We start from the raw sequence: 19068 nt of genomic DNA on the forward strand, positions 1-19068 counted from the left end.
AATAATAAAATAAGAAATAATGTTTATTACCAATAGTGACAGTGATTATTCATTTATTATTGAAATATTTATGTGATCCAGGGTAATAAAGTTGGTTAAAGAAAAAATCTTTAATCGAAAATAACTACAAAGAAAACAGATAACAAACCTACTTTGTTATGATATCATTTTTGCAATGGCTTTAAAATATTTGTTGAAAAGCTAACCATAAAATCTTTTTTTTTTATTTTTTTTATTTTTTTTATATATTCACCTCCTCAAGGCCGAGAAGGCCACTACAGAGGAGGAGGCTACTTATTAGTGGTTAATAACCCTCTCTCAACTCTATAGCTCCGAAACACGAACCTTGACGAACAAGGCCGCTGCGCGGAGAAACAAGTTGAGCGCGGTACTACCAGGGACGTGGTGGGGATCGAACTCGGAACCTCTCGCTTATGAAGCGAGCGCTTTACCACTACACCACTACTGCATTTCCACAATCACACCACTACCGCATTACCACAAATCTGTTCAAAGAACAAACCTATTAACAACATTTAAGATAAAAATTCAAATTGAGATATAAAATCTCTTGTCTTGGCTTCTAGTGAATGATTAGAAACTGTGAGTTATAGTAATGAAACTAACTAATAGTCATTTTTAACAATAGACACCAATAGGAAAGTAAGCCAAGCTGTCTATCAACACAAAACATCACAACAATAACAACACAATGATTACTCACAACAATTGTACATAGCATAAGATATTTAACTTTTGTTTTTCTATATATAACAACCACATAAAAAAAAGTTATAGGTTTTGAAGCCAAAAAACAACTGGGTTTCCAGTAACAAAAACTAGGTTTCCAACAACAGCAACTGGATTTCCAGTAACAATAACAACTGGGATTCTAGTAACAACAATAACTTGGTTCTAGTAACAACAACTGGGTTTCCAGTAACAACAATTGGGTTACCAATAACAACAACAAGTGTGTTCCCAGTAACAACAACAACTGGGTTTTTTCAAAATTCATTTAAACTTTTTTTTAAACATCTAACTTTAACCCTATGGTGTTTTATAATAAAACAATAATCATTTATAAATTAATTACAAATATAACATTAAACAATTTAAATCAAACATTTAACATTTCAATAACATAATCACACATTTAACAAATATATAACATTTATTAAATATAATGTTGTTTAACATGATGACTTTAAAAATCCACTATAAAAAAAATCTTGTTCTGGAATACACAAAGCATTCATTGAACCAGTTTATCTTGCTTAAAGATCTCCTGGTAATAGTAAGTCTTTTTAGGTGTTGTAACTATTCAGACATTGATGAAAATTCAAATGCTATGGTATTCCATTAATACAATTTGAGGAATATTTATAATATTAACTCTTTCTTATAAAAATCATGCAATAAATGAGTTTGGTTTAAAACATTTAACTTAACAACAATACTCATGAAAAGACATTCTTCAGACCATATTTTAGAATTTATAAAAATTAAACTCTGGTTAATTAATAAAAAAGATCACCAAGAAATGCAAAATAAGTTGTCTCAAATGTTTACTAAGAATGTTTCTGTTTATTTTATCCAAAAAATCTAAAGCAAAAAAATTATTGCTTCATATAATATAGATCGTTAAATAATTTGCCTTATATTGTTGAGTGAATTAAACGTTTATCAATATAAAAGCGTAACATCACTATTTTTCAGTAATTTTTATTAATTTTGATTGATATTTTATAGTTATTTAAAATTTATCTAAAAATCTTTAACAATTGTGTTTCCAGTAGCAACAAGTAGTTTCTAGAAACAAAATTGGTTTTGTTAAATTTTTTATAAAAATATGGTTACTAACATTATTACTAAAACAATAAGCGTTAATATATTAAGTATATATTGTAGTATATATTTATTGTATGTAGTATATAAGTGTATATTATATTGTAGATATAACATTGTTATACAACAATTTTTGTAAATACAATGTTGTTTGTAAACACAACATTGTTATACAAAGATGTTTGTAAACACAACATTGTTTGTAAACACAACGTTGTTTGTAAACTGTTACTTGTTGGAACTTGCCTAATAATGTAATTATTTTGTAGAGCATGTACTATTATTCGGGTCTCATTGCAAATAATTAAGAATTTAATTATTTGCAAATTTCTAAGTAACATTATAACAACACTAATTTTTAGTTTCAAGCAATAAACAGGGAGTCAAACTATTTAAAACCCAATGGAGTCAAACTATTTAAAAACAGGAATATTATTGCTTTTATTACGATCCTCTGTTTCAATTGTTTCAGCACTTAAATAGATCTAAACATCACCTGGTAAACTGGTCTCCTTGGACTTCTTTATTTATTGCTAATAAATCTATATTAATGGGTGTTAAAATAACATATTTTGCATAATCATCTTCTTCTTTAACTCCAAAAATCTTGTCTACTATAGATTCATTTTCGCCAAGCAAGCACTGCTCAGGTATTTTGACGCACCCACAAAAGGAACCATCTGTTTTTACAGGTAATGTTCCACTACCAAGTTTTAAAAGAATTAATGTCATTTCTACCATTAAAAGAAATACTCATGTTCAGCCTGAACTCTCATATTTTCTGTTAATGAACATGTTGCCAATGTTGAGAGCATTTTATACTTTCAACAATATCAGCTAGTTGCTCTTTTCTAACAACTGGATCTTATCTGGAATTTCTGATCATATTGACCAAGCCCTCTCTCTTTATCCATCAGCTAATATTGTTGTTGGTGGTGACTTTAATGCTCACCACACTGAATGGCTTGTCTCTAGTGTCAGTGACTCTGCAAGCATTATAGCCCAAAACTTTTGCCTTTCTCAATCTCTAACTCAAATAGTCAACTTTCCAACCCGCTTTCCAGACAACATGAATCATTTACTTTCTCTAATCGATTTATGTCTTGTTTCTGATCCTAGTCAGTGCTCAGGTTCTCCACATTCACCCTTAGGTGCTTCTGATCACAGTTTGATCTCTCTAAAACAATTATTATTTTATTCTTCTTCATCATCTAAATCCCCTTATCATCATACCTCTTACATCTACCTTAAAGCTGACTGGGACTCTTTCCGTGATTTTCTTTGTGATGGCCCTTGGGTAAAAATCTTTTGTCTTCCTGTTAACAAATGCGCTTCTTACATAACTTCTTGAATTCTGGCTGGCATGGAATCTTTTATTCCCAATCGGTGATTCCAGGTCAAGCCTCACTCTTCTTCATGGTTATCCTCACATTGTGCTGCTGCAATTGCTAATCGAAACCGTTACATCCATATCTATCAGGAAAACAATTCTCCAGAAAACAGACGTCTGTTTATTACTGCTAGAAACCATTGTAAAAAGGTTTTGTCTAACGCCAAAGCCCACTATTCTCAGGTCATAAAATCTTGTACTTCATCACAAAAATTAGGCTCTTGTGACTTCTAGAGAATCTTTAGTAGTATTAATCATAAGGGCGAATTTATAATTCTACCTCTCTTGTATGGTTCAGACTTTGTCACCTTGACAAAGTCTGAACCATACAAGAGATTGAATTCCACTAGTTGCGTTCTACCTCATATAGCCGTCAAACAGGTTGATCAATTACTTGATATTCTTATCACTCCAGCTTCTGTATCTAAAGTGATTTCCTGCTTAGACTCTTCTACAGCCTATGGTCCGGACAATATATATCTGTTATAGTCTTGCAGAAGGTTTCTTCGGAGCTGTCTATACTTTCAAAACTATTTAGCAAGTGCTTATCAGAGTCTTGTTATCCATTCTGATGGAAAGTGACATCTGTCATCCCTATTTTCAAAATTCTGGAGAGCGATCTGATTTATCTAACTACCGTCCCATTAGTCTTCTTCCTATCATAAGCAAGTTTTTTGAATCTTTAATTAACAAACACTTAATCTCTCATCTTGAATCCAACTCTCTTTCTGATCATCAATATTGATTTTGATCTTCTTGTTCTACAGCTGATTTGCTAACAGTAATAACCCATAGGTTTTATCTTGCATTAGATAAAGGTGGAGAGGTTAAGGCTATCGCTTTTGACATTTCTGATGCTTTTGATAAAGTATGGCATGCTAGTCTTCTCCATAAATTTACTTCTTACGGTGTATCTGGTAACATTTTTAAGATAATTGAATCCTTCCTTTCCAATTGTAGTGTCAAAGTTGTCCTTGATGGACCGCACTCTTCTTCTTATCATGTAACTTCAGGGGTTCCTTAAGGTCTATCCTTGGCCCTATACTCTTTTTAATTTACATTAACAATCTTCCAGATATTTTCACATCTAAGGTGGCATTGTTTGCTGATGATACTACCATTTATTCTTGTCATGATAAGAAGCCAACACTCTCTGATTGCTTGGAGGGGGCATTTGAGCTTGAAAAGGATCTCACTTCTGCTACAGCATGGGGCTCACAGTGGCTGGTGAACTTCAATACAGATAAAATTCAATTTTTTTCTGCCAATCGTTATTGCAATAACTTAGATCTTCCTATATTTATAAACAATAATGTACTCAATGAGTCATCCACTCTTCATCTTCTAGGATTAACTCTTACTTCGGCTCTTTTTTGGAAACCATATATCAAATCCGTTTCAAAATTAGCATCTGCTATGGTTGCATCTCTTTATCGAGCTTGACACTTTCTTACTCCGATTTACTGTTGCCATATTTAGGGCAGACCTTCTAAAGGATGCCCTTTCTCTTTTAGACAAAGTGCAAAAATGCATTGTAAACATAGTTGGACCTGCTCATGCAGCCAACCTCCAACCATTATCACATCGTCGTAATCTTGCTTCTCTTTCTCTTTTCTACAAATACTATAATGGGTACTGCTCTAAAGAGCTAGCGTCTCTTGTGCCATCTACTAAAATTCATTTTCGTTTTACTCGTCATTCAATTAAGTCTCATCCTTTTTCTGTGACTGTTCCTAAGTGCTCCAAAAACTCTTATTCATCTAGTTTTTTTCCTCGAACATCAATTCTTTGGAATTGGCTTCCTTCATCTTGCTTTCCTGATTTATATAATTTACAATCCTTTAAGTCGTTTTTCAATCATTATCTTGCTCTACAATCTTCATCTTTTCTCTTCCAGTAACTTCTAACTCTAATTAGTGGTTGCTTGCAGCCTTTTTGGAAGGGAAGATGATTAAAAAAAAAAATTTGCTAAAAGTTTACATCCATATGAATAACTTTACCACCAAAAAGAAACTTGTTATTGCAAACATCTAATAGTAGCTTATCAATGGCATTTTTTAGGTATCATAGGTATCATGGATACTTCATCAAGTAAATACAGGCTAACTTGCCTCAGTATTGGCCATGTAAGGAATTTGGAGTTACATTACATGTGCTATAATGTTATGTCTGCTGCAGATTTGGGCAATTAAATAATTTTATGTAAGCGTTTTACAACAACCAGCACAACCATCCATAAAAAACAATCAGGACTGTTGTTAGGTTGTTTACTTAGTGCAGTAAGGATAACATCAGCAACTTGATTATTATTTAATAACTGTCTAACTTGGTTGGCTTTTTCAATAAAAATCTGAACATTTTCCTCTTCATTTTCTGGGTCATTATCTAAAAACTTATGTAAAGTAGGCAGATAATAATCAGCCAAAGTTTCACCATTGTTATTAATTATAGATTCAATTAGACGCAGTGCTTCCTGCTCAGCAATTATAACTTCCATTGAATGCTGAATATTGTCCTCCATCATAAAATGTTTATAAAGGCATTCTAAGTATTTAAAGAATTATCAGGTTCACAGAAGATCAAAATAATGGAAAACGGTTGTCTAATTTGTTTTGGTATCCGAGTTGCAACAGCCTCAGTTAATGTTTTTCTCCATTCAATGTCATCTTGTAATAGGTGTGATTGAGAACATGTTTTATAAAAAAACTATACCTTTAACATTACACAGACCTTCATTAGACATGGCACCTCTAACATGCACAAGTACTGATATAAGATAAAGTACCTCACCTGTAGGACTTATTTTATGCATCCTGACAATCACCTTTTCGCTACCTCTTTGCCTGACTTTCCATTTACAATGTTTAAAATCAAAAAGAATAGTAGGGAATTTCAACATACAGATAGCAACATGCTTGTTCATTTTCAGCATTTAACTTAAACTACACATTTAGACAAGTATCATGCTATGTTGCACAGTCTAAAGCTGCCTGTTCTCCACCTTCTACAAAATATATCATCTGATTATCAGGTTCTGAAGTCGGATGATGTTATGTGACATATCACTTATGGAATACTAATATATTTGCCCCAATACTTCAGGAGCTCAAATTTGAACAATTTAAAAATTTTGTCTTATTTTAGTTATTATAATGCTATTTTTATTAAAATTAATTTAAATAAGTAACAATTAAATTATATGATTATTACTTTTGAAATAGTTATTTAATTTTACCTCTTGTAAAAAAGTTAAGGTAACATTAAACATATTTTTTTCTAATAAGGAAGCATTTGAAAGTTCTCTCATGGTGAAAAATTTGATTTTTAACTTCTTTCCTGTTGTAATTAAATACCTTATAGTCTCCTAATATAGTGGTAATTTTTGAACAATTTTGAAAATCATTAAATGGACTTCACAATAAAAAATAAAAACTAATAATCTTTATTAATAATATGAACAATGACATTACATGAAAAATGTTTCGATCAGAGCCAGCAAATCTCTTGAAGTATTTTATTAATTTTTTATTGTTTAACATCTAAAGAGAAAATATAAATCATAATCACAGAAGTATATAGAAATAGAATAAAATTCAGAATATATATGGAAATATAAAAAATCTAATAGATTCGATAATAATTTAATAGTGAATTTAATGCTGCTCCTACTGTTGCTGCTGCCGTTACTTATTTGTGCGTGTTTGCACTTAACTCATGACAGCCAGTGCAACTGAGGTAATGGCAAGAAAGAGTCACAGCACTTTTTGTATACGAAAATGTGAACGAAAGTGTATGCAAATATCTAACTTATGTTAACTTCTAGTTATGTAATGTTAAATCATATATCAAGTTTTACACATTTAGTTTTACTTTAAAATTGCAGTGCGGCAGCATCTCTTTTTAATTTTGATTTATAGCATTTATTTGCCATTTAAAAAGTATTTTGTTTATTAAATAGTGTTAGAACTTTTGTCGAACCACATGCCCTAGTGGATGTGTAGTCACACATTTTTTTCACACTCACATTTTTTTATTTTATCTTTTTCTATTTTTTAAAATACAAAATAAAGCATTTTTCAAATTCTATAGATATTTTTATTTTTATAAAGTTTTACTTTCATTTAAAAATTGCATTGCGGCAATTTAATTTTGATTTATAGAATTTATTTGCTGTTTTATAAAGTTATTTTTTCTTTTGTTAATTAAATAGTTTTAAAAAGTAGCAGATTAGTGTGTCTTAGTGGCCAAAGTGGTTAGAAGTACAAGGTGAGGGTTCAAATCCAGTCAAATTAATGTGCAGCTTGCACATTAATTTTTTTTTTTATATCTTTTCCAATTTTCTAAAATACAAAATAAAACATTTTTAAAGTTCTATAGATATTCTATACATAACATATATAAAGATATTATATACTATAACAAACTAAAGGGAGAAAGTTTTTAAAAAATCTTAAAATTTCAATAAAAAACAGAAAATTTTGATAGAAATCAGAACAGCGGTAGAATTTTTTTTGTCACAATAAAAATAAGTTATAAATGTGCTTTGTCACAATAGAAGTACTTAAGTTATAAATGTGCTTTGTCGCAATAGAAATACTTAAGTTATAAATGTGCTTTGTCACAATAGAAATACTTAAGTTATAAATGTGCTTTGTCACAATAGAAAAACTTAAGTTATAAATGTGCTTAGGCAACTAGTTAAATCTGTGCGTTTAACACAAATTAACATCTTTTTTTTCTTATAGGAAAAAAGATTTTATATTTAAACTTTTATTTTCTTCAAAATTAATTAACGGGGCAAGGGTCCTAATGAGCTGCGAGTGGTCTATAAAAAAGTTTAATAAAGAATTAATAGAAACTTAATAAAGAAAAAAATCTATAGATCTGTTACCTTTTTTTTTTTTACAAAAGCTTACAATTTTACAATAAGAAGTTATAAAGTATTGAACATTAATTGTTAACTCAAAACAAAAATTTGACAGATTTTTTTTTCTACCTAAAGCTGAAAATTAAAAATTAAAGTTTTAAAAAAAATTGAAATTTTTCTACAAAATTTTTGAAATAAAATAACTATATAAAGAATAAGTATAGAAATGGTCAAACTTACCATGATATTTTACGAGTCATTGAAAGTTCATTATTTTACATATTTTTAAACCTAATTCCAAATTTTTTTTTAATTTTTAAACAGATTTTAATTAATCAACACATTTCAAGCATTTTATTTCAAGTATTCTAAATATTATTTAGAATACCTGCTTCTGGTGATAATTTCTGAACCGCTGATAAATAGCGCCACGATTACCGAAGCGTATAAAAGTTATGTTATAAGTTGTTTTTTATTCATAACTTTAAAAGCTAGACAATATGTATAGTCTTTCTAGCACTTACTAAAAAATATTGAAGTCAGGAATAAGAAATTATCGGTAGAATAGACTTACCAAGACCTGTATTTTTCAGGACAGCTAGTATTACTAAATATTCATAAGTGTAAAAAACATATTTTATATCATTTTAAATACATAGTTTTATAAAAACAATTATTTTGTTCGAAAATATATGATTTAGCAGTAAACCATGTATCAAACAGGATTTAAAGAGCTACAATATATAATGAATCAAATATATTAAAAAACTATATTTGATAAATCCTGCATGAGTAAGTTTATACTTATAACACTAATATGAAAGGAGGGAAAAAAAAAATTGAAGAATGAAATTTTACTCTAAATATAATTTTAACTTTAATGAGGAGGTAGTTTGTTGTAGTTTTGTACAGTGTTTTGTAGTGTTGTTTAGCCCTGTAGTTTTGTTGTTAGTAAACTAACAAAAAAAATGGAGGGCAAAATAATATACACTTTAAACATAATTTTTTTAACTAACAATATATAAATTGTTAACAAAAAGAAAAAAAAATATATCTTTTTAACAAAATTTTCTAACATATTAACAAAAAATTAACAAACAAAATAATTTTTTAAAACAAAACTTCAGTTATTTACAAACAAATTTAAAAAAAAAAAAATTTACAAAAAACTTTCAACTTCGATTCAAAAAATCAACTCAACCGATGACGCCTCTCTTTGAATTAACCAAATTATAAAAATTTATCTTAAAATGAGCAATAAATCTTTTATAAAAAATAATGAAATTTTTATTTGTAATTTCATTAAAAATATTGATTAAAAAAATTATAATTCATTTATAAAAATTATAATTGACAGCCTAATATCACCATTACCTTCATATTTAATCAGAAAAAAACAAACTGCAACTTCAGATCAACTTAGTAACTAAAAAACAAATTTTATTTTAAAGTACCACATAAGTCTCTGTACCACATATGTAACTGTACCACATATGTAACTGTACCACATATGTAACTGTACCACATATGTAACTATACCACATATGTAATTGTATCACTTATGTAACTGTACCACATATGTAACTGTACCACGCGTGTAACTGTACCACATATGTAACTGTACCATGTATGTAACTGTACCACATGTGTAACTGTACCACATATGTAACTGTACCACGTGTGTAACTGTATCACATATGTAACTGTACCTCGTATGTAACTGTACCACATGTGTAACTTTACCACATATGTAACTGTACCACATATGTAACTATATAACTTCATTATATTAAGATAAATACATACTATTAAACTAAAAGTAAGGAAAAATTTATTAACCTATTATTAATTAATTAAACCTATGATTTGTAATTAGCTGTGGCACTAAAAATAAAGCTTTAGAGGTTTATAAAAGTTTAATTCGAAAAGCAGATTTGAAAACCTAACCGTGCCTCATGTATTTAAGTGTCTCAGTTTGTCTCAGGTGTCTCAGTTACCTTATTAAATAGCGAGTATAATAATATTTTGATGGTTTTTTTAATTCTGTTATTGTTGCGCATTTGGTTCAGAATATTCTAAATATGAAAGTAGTGAGATGTCTGTAGACCTCAAAAAATGTTTATAAACTTGATATTAAGTACTTTTAAACTTTTTATTATTTTAATATGCGGTAGTGGTGTAGTGGTAAAGCGCTCGCTTCATAAGCGAGAGGTTCCGAGTTCGATCCCCACCACGTCCCTGGTAGTACCGTGCTCAACTTGTTTCTCCGCGCAGCGGCCTTGTTCCTCAAGGTTCGTGTTTCGGAGTTATAGAGTTGAGAGAGGGTTAAAACCACTATTAAGTAGCCTCCTCATCTGTAGTGGCCTTCTCGGCCTTGAGGAGGCGAATAACAAAAAAAAAATATATATATATATATATATATATAGCAATTTTATTTACATGTTTTACTTTAAAAATAAAATTGTAATTTTTAATTATGTTCTCATTAATTACATTTTAAAACAACCCCTCCGCTTAGAAAGTAGTCAGCAAGTTGTGCTTTTTAAATCCTCTTTTTATTCATTATTTTCTATAATCCAAAACAAAACAATTTTATATATTGTATATTATATACATTACAAATCTATTACATACTATTATATACCCTTTTCAGTGGCGTAGCTACATATTTAGCACTTGGAGCAGGTAAAATTGCAGCGCCCTTTTTTCAAAAAAATCCTTGTGTCAAGTCATTTGATTGGTGTTTCCGTTTATGTTCATGTTCTTTTAATCTGTTCAAGATAATTGTATTTGGTGGATTATGCTAATTGATAATCTCAAAACTGTTTTCTGGTTTAAACTGTTGGATCAAGTTGCCACATTGTCTGCAAGTTGTATTTCTCCATTTGTATATAAGCTATATTTGTATATGGTTTTAACCTACTTAATAATAATTTATTTAAAATCAAATTTATTTAAAATTTATAGGTATTTCTAATTTCTAGCACATAATTTAAAATTGGTTTTTTCTTGCCTTTTCCTTTGCAAATTGGTCAATCACTTTATCCAAATCAAGTTGGCAATCAAGCTATTGCTTCTCTTATTTATTCTCTTATTTCTTATTTATTCTCAATCAATGTAGTGGCCAAAGAGCTAACATGGTGTTGGGGCATACTGCTTTTTAAATAAGTTTTATTAATTTCAGTTTTGAAAAACTTCTTTCTGCTGTATCTGTTGTCATTGGTAAAAAAATGAGGCATGCTACAATAATATCAGAAAAGCTACTAACAATTTGGCTTATAGATGCAAATTCTTTTAATTGATCATAGAAACAAACTTAAGATAGAAGCAGTCGAGGTCCACAACTTGGTGAAATGTTGCAGGAGTATTCCTATTGTAACACTTCTGATTTTTCCAGAATATTTTTCTATACCTTAACGAGGGTCTTGCATCATCGAGACTATATTTATTGGTTATAGTAATTTACATTGTACTATTATAAAATGTATCAAAATAATTATTGAAAATTGTTCAAAATAGTTAATCAAAATTTTAGCTTCACATCACTCATCATGATTTTTCTCCATTTAAAAATAAATTTGTCAATATTTTGATTACATCAAAATAAAAAAAATGTAGGGCATCAAGAACCTGAGTAAGGAATGACCATTATGTTGGAAAAACTCTTTTCAATGTTTTTGCTGGTTGGTTTGACTCTTTTCCATTATTATTGCCTGATGCCTAACAGAACTGAAAAAAACGTAAATTTTTTGCAACTGTTTATACAATTGTCTGGTTTCCTGAACATTGGTTACACTGAATTTGAATACCAAATTCAAATTATGAGAACAGCAGTGCACAAACCTGGTAGCGGGGTTTTGTTGTCTAATTTCTGCTTATAATCCTGAGTAGCTATCACTCATATTTACTGCCCCATTGTAACCTTAACAATGTACTTTTGATAGACCGGTAAAAATTTTTATAACTTTTAAGACTGTTGTTTCTAATCATTGTAATATTTGATCATTTACCTGAGGAAATCGACACCAAAATTTACTTTATTTTTAACTATATTGGTTTTTCATTTTCATCTTTTTTATCAAAACTTTATGAAATATGGTACTCAGCTGATCGATTTTTAATACATCTTTTATTTGTTATTAATGTTATGAAAGTGGGCTCTGATTCCCTTATCAATATGAATATTAATTTATTAGCAATTAAATTAATTAGTTAATTTTGTATGGCCGGACTCAAATTTTGGAGTAAACTATACACTACACATGTTAGGCCGCATTTGGATTTCGCTGTTCCGGTATGGTGTTCTTACTAAAAAAGTGAAATCAAAGAAATTGAAAAAATTCAGTACAAAGCAACAAAAGTACCGCATGATTTAAAACCTTATGGTGAAAGGTGTCGGCGTCTCAATTTTACTACTTTGGAAACTTGCAGGTAAGGTGGTGACTTGATCCAACAGTTTAAACTAGAAAACGCTTTTGAGATTATCAATTCACATAATCAACCAATTTGAAGATCACCATTCAATGTCCTAATTCACATATAATAATGCTCGTCATAATTTCTACACAAATTGTATTGTCAATGATTGGAATAACTTGTTGTTAGCATGCAAAATGGGTCAGCCAGTTAATGCATTTAAGAATAAAATTGACAAGTATTTTTTTCTACAGCTTCAAATAGTATATCTTTTACTGAAAATGAGCTGCGTGTTTGTTAATTTATTAAATAATTTCCTCGGTTTTAATATCAACTTACTTGCTATGGAATAACAAATGCTTTTTTTTACTTAAAGTTTATACTTTACAAACCATAAATTTTTGAATAATTTATTGGTTGTTTTTTTAAATTACTTTTTATGTAATCTAAAAAGACTAATTTAAATATATTACTATTACTATTACTAAGTAATTGGCCTTTGGGTTTCATTAATAGATCAGCTAAAATAACGTTATTGTCAGAAAGTAATTTTATTATTTCTAGGAAATTTTTGTGCAAAGTTCCTACATCTTGAGGCTTTCTATTGTCCATAAAGCTTTGAAAAAGAAAATTATTTATGGCAAGTGTTTTAGTTACATCTACTATAGGTTGCAACATTTTGGGCCAATAATTTACAATATTGTTAAGTTCTTGCTGATTTACAATATCTATTTCTAAACCAGTTTTCCATCAAAAGTAAATCTCACAAGAATTCTATGTTGGTTTGATTCTTCGTGTTTTTCAATATTTCTTGTTAAATGTGAAAGGCCCCTTTAGTATAATATGGGCCAAGTTTAATAGTTTTATGTTTTTGTTCAGTATTTTGAGTTTCGGAAAAGTTTCCTTTATCGGCAAAAAGTTTCCTTATCAGCAGAGTCTATTTCTATATCAAGCAACAGATTTGTGGAATAACTTTACTGTTACTCAAAGCAATTCAAATTTGCTCTTTAAATTGCTTCAAGTGTAGTTACATCAGTTATATTGGAGATTTGTCTTGAGAATTGACTTGAGACTGTGATTTTCTCAGAACATCATTTTCTGTTTGTTGCTTTTCAGTTTCTCTTTTTTTTAAACCGAGCTCCACTTAGTTGATATCTCTAAGCTAACCTTTTTTTATTTTTTCAACATCAACACTTCCGACAAAGCTGCAAGCAACCACTATTATAGAGTTGGAAGTAACTGGAAAGGAAAAGACGAAATTTATAGAGCAAGATAACGATTAACAGACGACTTCAAAGATTGCAAAATATATGAATCAGGAAAACAAGATGAAGAAAGTGAATTTCAAAGGACTGATGTTAGATGAGAAGTAACACAAGAAAAGATTTTTGTAGATGGCACAAGAGACACTAGCCCTTTAGAGCAGTGCCTATTTATAGAAAAGAAAAAGAGAAGCAACATTACAACATTGTGATAATGGTTGGAAGTTGACTGCAAGAGCGGATCCAACTGTGTTTACAATGCGTTTTTGGTCCTTGTCTAAAAAAGAAAGGGTATCATTGGAAGACCTGCCCTAGATATGGCAACAGTATTCCATACAAGGCCGGATTTGAGATTTATAGAGATAAAGAATAGAATCTGCAGTAAGAAATTAGCGAGCACGATAAAGAGTTGCAACCTTAGCAGATGCTAGTTTTGCAATCGATTTAATATATGGTTTCCAAGAAAGATTGGAAGTAAGAGTTAACCCTAGAAGATAAAGGGTAGATGACTCATTGAGTATGTTACTGTTCATAAATATAGACTCATGTTCATAATTATTCTAGTTACTGTTCATAATTGTTCTAGATTATTGCAATAAATTAGCTGAAAAAAAAATTGAGTTTTATCTGAGTTAAAGTTCACCCGTCATCGAGAGCCCCATGCTGTAGCAGAAGGGAGGTCCTTTTCAAGCTCAACTGCCCCCTCCAAGTAATCAGAGTGTGTTGTCAAGGGTTCAATAATTTTAAAGATGTTATCTGATACACTGTAAGAAGACAGCTAATTGAAAAGACCAGCATGCCAAACTTTATCAAAAGCTTTAGAAATGTTGAGAACAAAAACCTTGGCACTTCCACATCTGTCTAATGCACAATAGAACCTATCGGTTATTACTGTAAACAAATCAACAGTAGAACAAGAAGATCAAAATTCATACTGATGATCAGAAAGTAAGTTATTAGTTTTAAGATGAGAGGTTAAGTGTTTGTTAATTAAAGATTCAAAATCCTTGATGATGATAAATCCTATGATAGGAAGAAGACTAATGGGATGATAGTTAGACGAGTCAAATCACTCTCCAGAATTTTTGAAAATAGGGATGCAGACAGATGCTGCTTTCCAGTAGGCTGAAAACAAGACTCTGATAAGCACTTGTTAAATAGTTTTGAAAGTATAGACGGCAGTTCCGGAGAACATTTCTGCTAAACTATAACAGGTATGTAGTCTGGACCACAAGCTGTAGAAGAGTCTAAGCAGAAAATTGCTTTGGATACAGAAGCTTGAGTGATATGCAAGTCAGGCAATGGACAAACCTGTGTGTCAGCTAAATAAGGTAGAATGTGACTAGTGGAATCAAGAGATAATATTGATGAAAAGTTCTTAGCAATCAGTTCACCTTTGTATTTAGGTGAAGTGACAAAATCTGAACCATACAAGAGAGGTGGAATAATAGATTTGACCTTGTTTTATGTACTGTTAAAGCTTCTCCAGAAGTCATGAGAGCCTAATTTTTGAGATAAAATATGAGATTTTGTGACCTGAGAATAGCAAGCTTTGACGTTAGACAAAACCTTTTTACAATGATTTCTAGCAATAGTAAATAAAGGACTGTTTTCTGGAGAATTATTTTGCTGATAGATATGAAAGTAATGGTTACAATTGGAAATAGCAGCAGCACAATGAAAGGAAAACCATGGAGAAGAGTGAGGTTTGACTTGGAATTGTTGAGAGGGAATAAAGGATTCCATGCCAGCATAAATCCAAGATGTTATGTAAGATTTGTCAGCAGGAAGATGAATGATTTCTACTCAAAAGTCAGCTTTAAGGTAGTTGTAAATGATTCGGATCATCTGGAAAGCATGTTGGAAAGTTGACTATTTGTGTTAGAGATTGAGAAAGACAAAAGTTGTGGGCCTTAACGCCTGCAGAGTCACTGACACTAGTGTTAAGCCATTCAGTTTGATTAGCATTAAAATCACCAAAAACAATGATATTGGCTGGAAGATAAAGAGAAAGTGCTGGGTCAATTTGATCAGAAATAACATCGAAACGAGTGCAGTCTTGAGATGAAGTAGAGTGATATAGAACAAAGAGAAAGGCAATAGAGTGATGTGTTGTTAAACGAAAGCACATAAAAGAATAGTCTATGGATGCAAACCTAGTTTCCCAACAAATGAGTGAATTCTTCGGATTTAGATGCTCAGGCCAAGCATGTGGTTATTGGAGTCTTTATGAATTAAAGGAAGATAGCCATTAACACTGAGATCACAAGATGAGACAGCTGAATTCAAATCAGTCTCACAAAGAGCAAGTAGGTCTGGTGAACTTTGCAAGAGATAAGACTCAACAGAAGAAAAGTTACTTTGAAGACCAGGAATATTATTGAATGAGAGGTTAAGAAATCTTGGTGATGACGATGGTTTTTTGTGTTTTATTGTTTTTGGTACTTTAGTCATTTTTAAATTTGTTAAAGAACTTGACTTATAGCACAGATAGTACTCAGTACACTATTTAATAGTCTAAGTAATTGCCTCATTACTATTAATAAACCCTAAGTTGTAACAAAGAACTCCAAATGTGGCCTCAACAATGCACACCAGAGGGCTTTAGAACCATAAAATTGAAATTTAGAGCTGTACCCTCATTGGGAGATAGTAGAATAAGTTGCCTAGTCATAAAAATAGAGACACAAGCAAAACCCATGCATAAAGTCAAGAAGATCCAGCAACAATTCTAATCAAGACATTTATAAATTCAGTTCTAATTAAGACATTTAATTTAGACAGTTGCTTCAAAAAAAAAAGCAATATAAAAGAATAACTTCAAACTATCTATAAATATTGTTTATTAGTATTTTTTATTTTTTTTTCTTCTATTTGCAATGTTTTGATTGCTTATGACTTTTTTGAAAAAATACCAATAGATTGGATAACAATAAGTTAAGATAATTACGCAGTTTTTCATTAAAAACTAGGTTCTCCTGCCTAGTGGGTTCTAATCCCATTTGTTGTCTTGCACAGTTCTTATGCAATTTAAATCATTACATAAATTGGAATCTGGGTTGCTGGCAGACTTTCTGATTGCGATTGCAGTAAAATGACTCCTTTAAGGAACTTTAAGGTAATCAAAGGAAAGTACAAAAAATATTTGCGCCTTAATAGTTTGTGTGCTTGGAGCATTCATTCCAATTGCTTCACAGCTGCTATGCCTCTGACTCCTTTTCCTTATGCAAACTCAACATTGTAAAAAACTTAAAAAAGAAAAGTGTAAAACTTAAAATAAACATTAAATTTACATAATTTTAAACTTAAATAAATATATAAACATTTTTTTATGAAAAAGGTGCTGAAAGACTTTTCTTGCCATTGACTTTAATAGCTGTCGTGAGTTCGGTGTTAAACACTCACGAATGTGCATTATTAAGTTGCCCAATATATAATACAGTAGAATCCCATTAACTTGGACTCTGAAGGAGATATACATTTTGTTTGACTTAGTGAGCGTCCAAATTAGGCAAAGCTCTTGCTATGTTGAACTCTCAAGACTTATCGACATAGAATGACAAAGAAATGTTTTAGTGTTGGGTGTTTAAAAGTCACATAAAACATGCTTTATTCAAATCATCATTTAGGGAAACTTGCATCCTCACTCTTTTTGCAGAAGTTTTATTTTTTTTTGACTTATAAATATATTGTGTTTTTTTCATTTGACCATTCAGGCAATGTTTGCTTTGGAATGCCATATTTCTTTTATATAGATACAAATGATACTCCTTTATTGAGTTCTTTTAGTATGTATATCCTATTTTATTTACTTCTTGTAGTAAAATACTATGATATGATGTAATTTTTTTGAAACCAGTTTTATCTTATGTTATAACTTTTATTAGAGCAAATAATAGAAGACAGAGAAACTGCTTTGGTTCAAAAAAATCTGCTGGCATTTATTCCAAAGTTGGACAGTATTTATAAAATATATTTTGATGTGAAACCTAATTTATTTACTGCTGGTTTACACAATATTATTCATTTTACTGTTGATTCTAATATGAAAAATTATGGTGATGGAGTTCCAGGAGTTTGGTTTCACAGCAGCGGTGATGGTAGTCTTCACATTTCTGCTTCAATAAATGGCAATCTTAATCGCGTCTTTAAGACAGCACCTGTTACTCTTAAAGAGTGGTCACATGTTGAAATAAGTCAACAGTTAGTAAATAATGCTTATATCTACACAATAAAACTGAATGGTGAAAATGTGTTATCTGAAGAAAACAATCAGGCAAGGTCTTATGATAATGTTATGGTTTTTGCTTCTGATCCATGGTATCCAGCACAAGATGGGTCAATAAAAGATCTTACTATCATAAATGGAAAATCAGGTAAATGATTTGATTCAGTCAATGATAAAAATTATTTTTTTTTATGGTTACTATGGTTAAATGAGAATTTAACATTAGTTTTAAGAGTTATTATTTTTAAATATTTTCATTAATTAGGATATATAAACAGTTCACTCTTTACTGAAACAATGAAAACAAGTTTTTTAAGAAATTATAGCAAAATAACTGTTCTTTCTTTGAATTATTCTCTTAGTTTTATGAACTGTGTAAAAAACTTAATTAGATTAAAAAGTATAATTATAAATTACTAAAAGTTTATTTTGTTTTCAATATATGTAAAATTGTGTTTGATTCATGTGAAAATAATTTTTATATTTTTCAAGATGTTTCCATTATTTTCGTGTTGAAAATACAGTTTATTTTACAGCGCTTAATTGTAAGATAGGGTGTCACAACTTACATAAAGCAAATTAGTTTTAATGAATTTAATCTAGGCTGTTAATATGTATTTTCTTTTTTTTTTAATTATTTATGTTTAAACATTTAAACAAATAAACAATTATAAATAATTATTCTTGTTTAAACATTTTAATGAACATTTCAGTTAAGAAAAGTGTCCAACAAGCATCTTTTGACACTTTTCTTAGCCCGGTAACATTAGATGTTCATAGCTTGGAGTATTTGTTCATTTGGGTTCTTCCCTTATTTTAAAATATGTGCATTGCACTCAAATTAAGTAATAGGTCTGTTAAATAATTCAAATTGTAAAATCTCTAATATTCCACCAGAAGATCCAGCTGAAATAAAATGCATGTTTAAATATAATATTTGAATAATTTGAATATAATATTTAATTAATTTGAATATAATATTTAAATAATTTGAATATAATATTTAAATAATTTGAATATGATATTTAAATAATTTGAATATAATATTTAAATAATT

General features: G+C 29.9%; 1 protein-coding gene across 4 annotated transcripts in view; it reads left to right on the forward strand.

Moving 5' to 3' along the window:
• Positions 1-19068, forward strand: part of LOC105845300 (uncharacterized) — a 211880-nt gene that overhangs the window by 48037 nt on the left and 144775 nt on the right. For 3 of the 4 annotated variants that reach the window (XM_065816628.1, XM_065816631.1, XM_065816629.1), the window contains exon 7: positions 17671-18159. The exons of the other annotated variant lie outside the window; for it this stretch is intronic. In XM_065816628.1, coding sequence (XP_065672700.1) covers positions 17671-18159 — 489 coding nt within the window. The remainder of the gene's footprint in view (positions 1-17670; positions 18160-19068) is intronic. 4 annotated transcript variants of the gene reach the window in all.

The sequence above is a fragment of the Hydra vulgaris genome, chromosome 13 (assembly GCF_038396675.1).
Source record: "Hydra vulgaris chromosome 13, alternate assembly HydraT2T_AEP".
NCBI lineage: Eukaryota > Metazoa > Cnidaria > Hydrozoa > Anthoathecata > Hydridae > Hydra > Hydra vulgaris.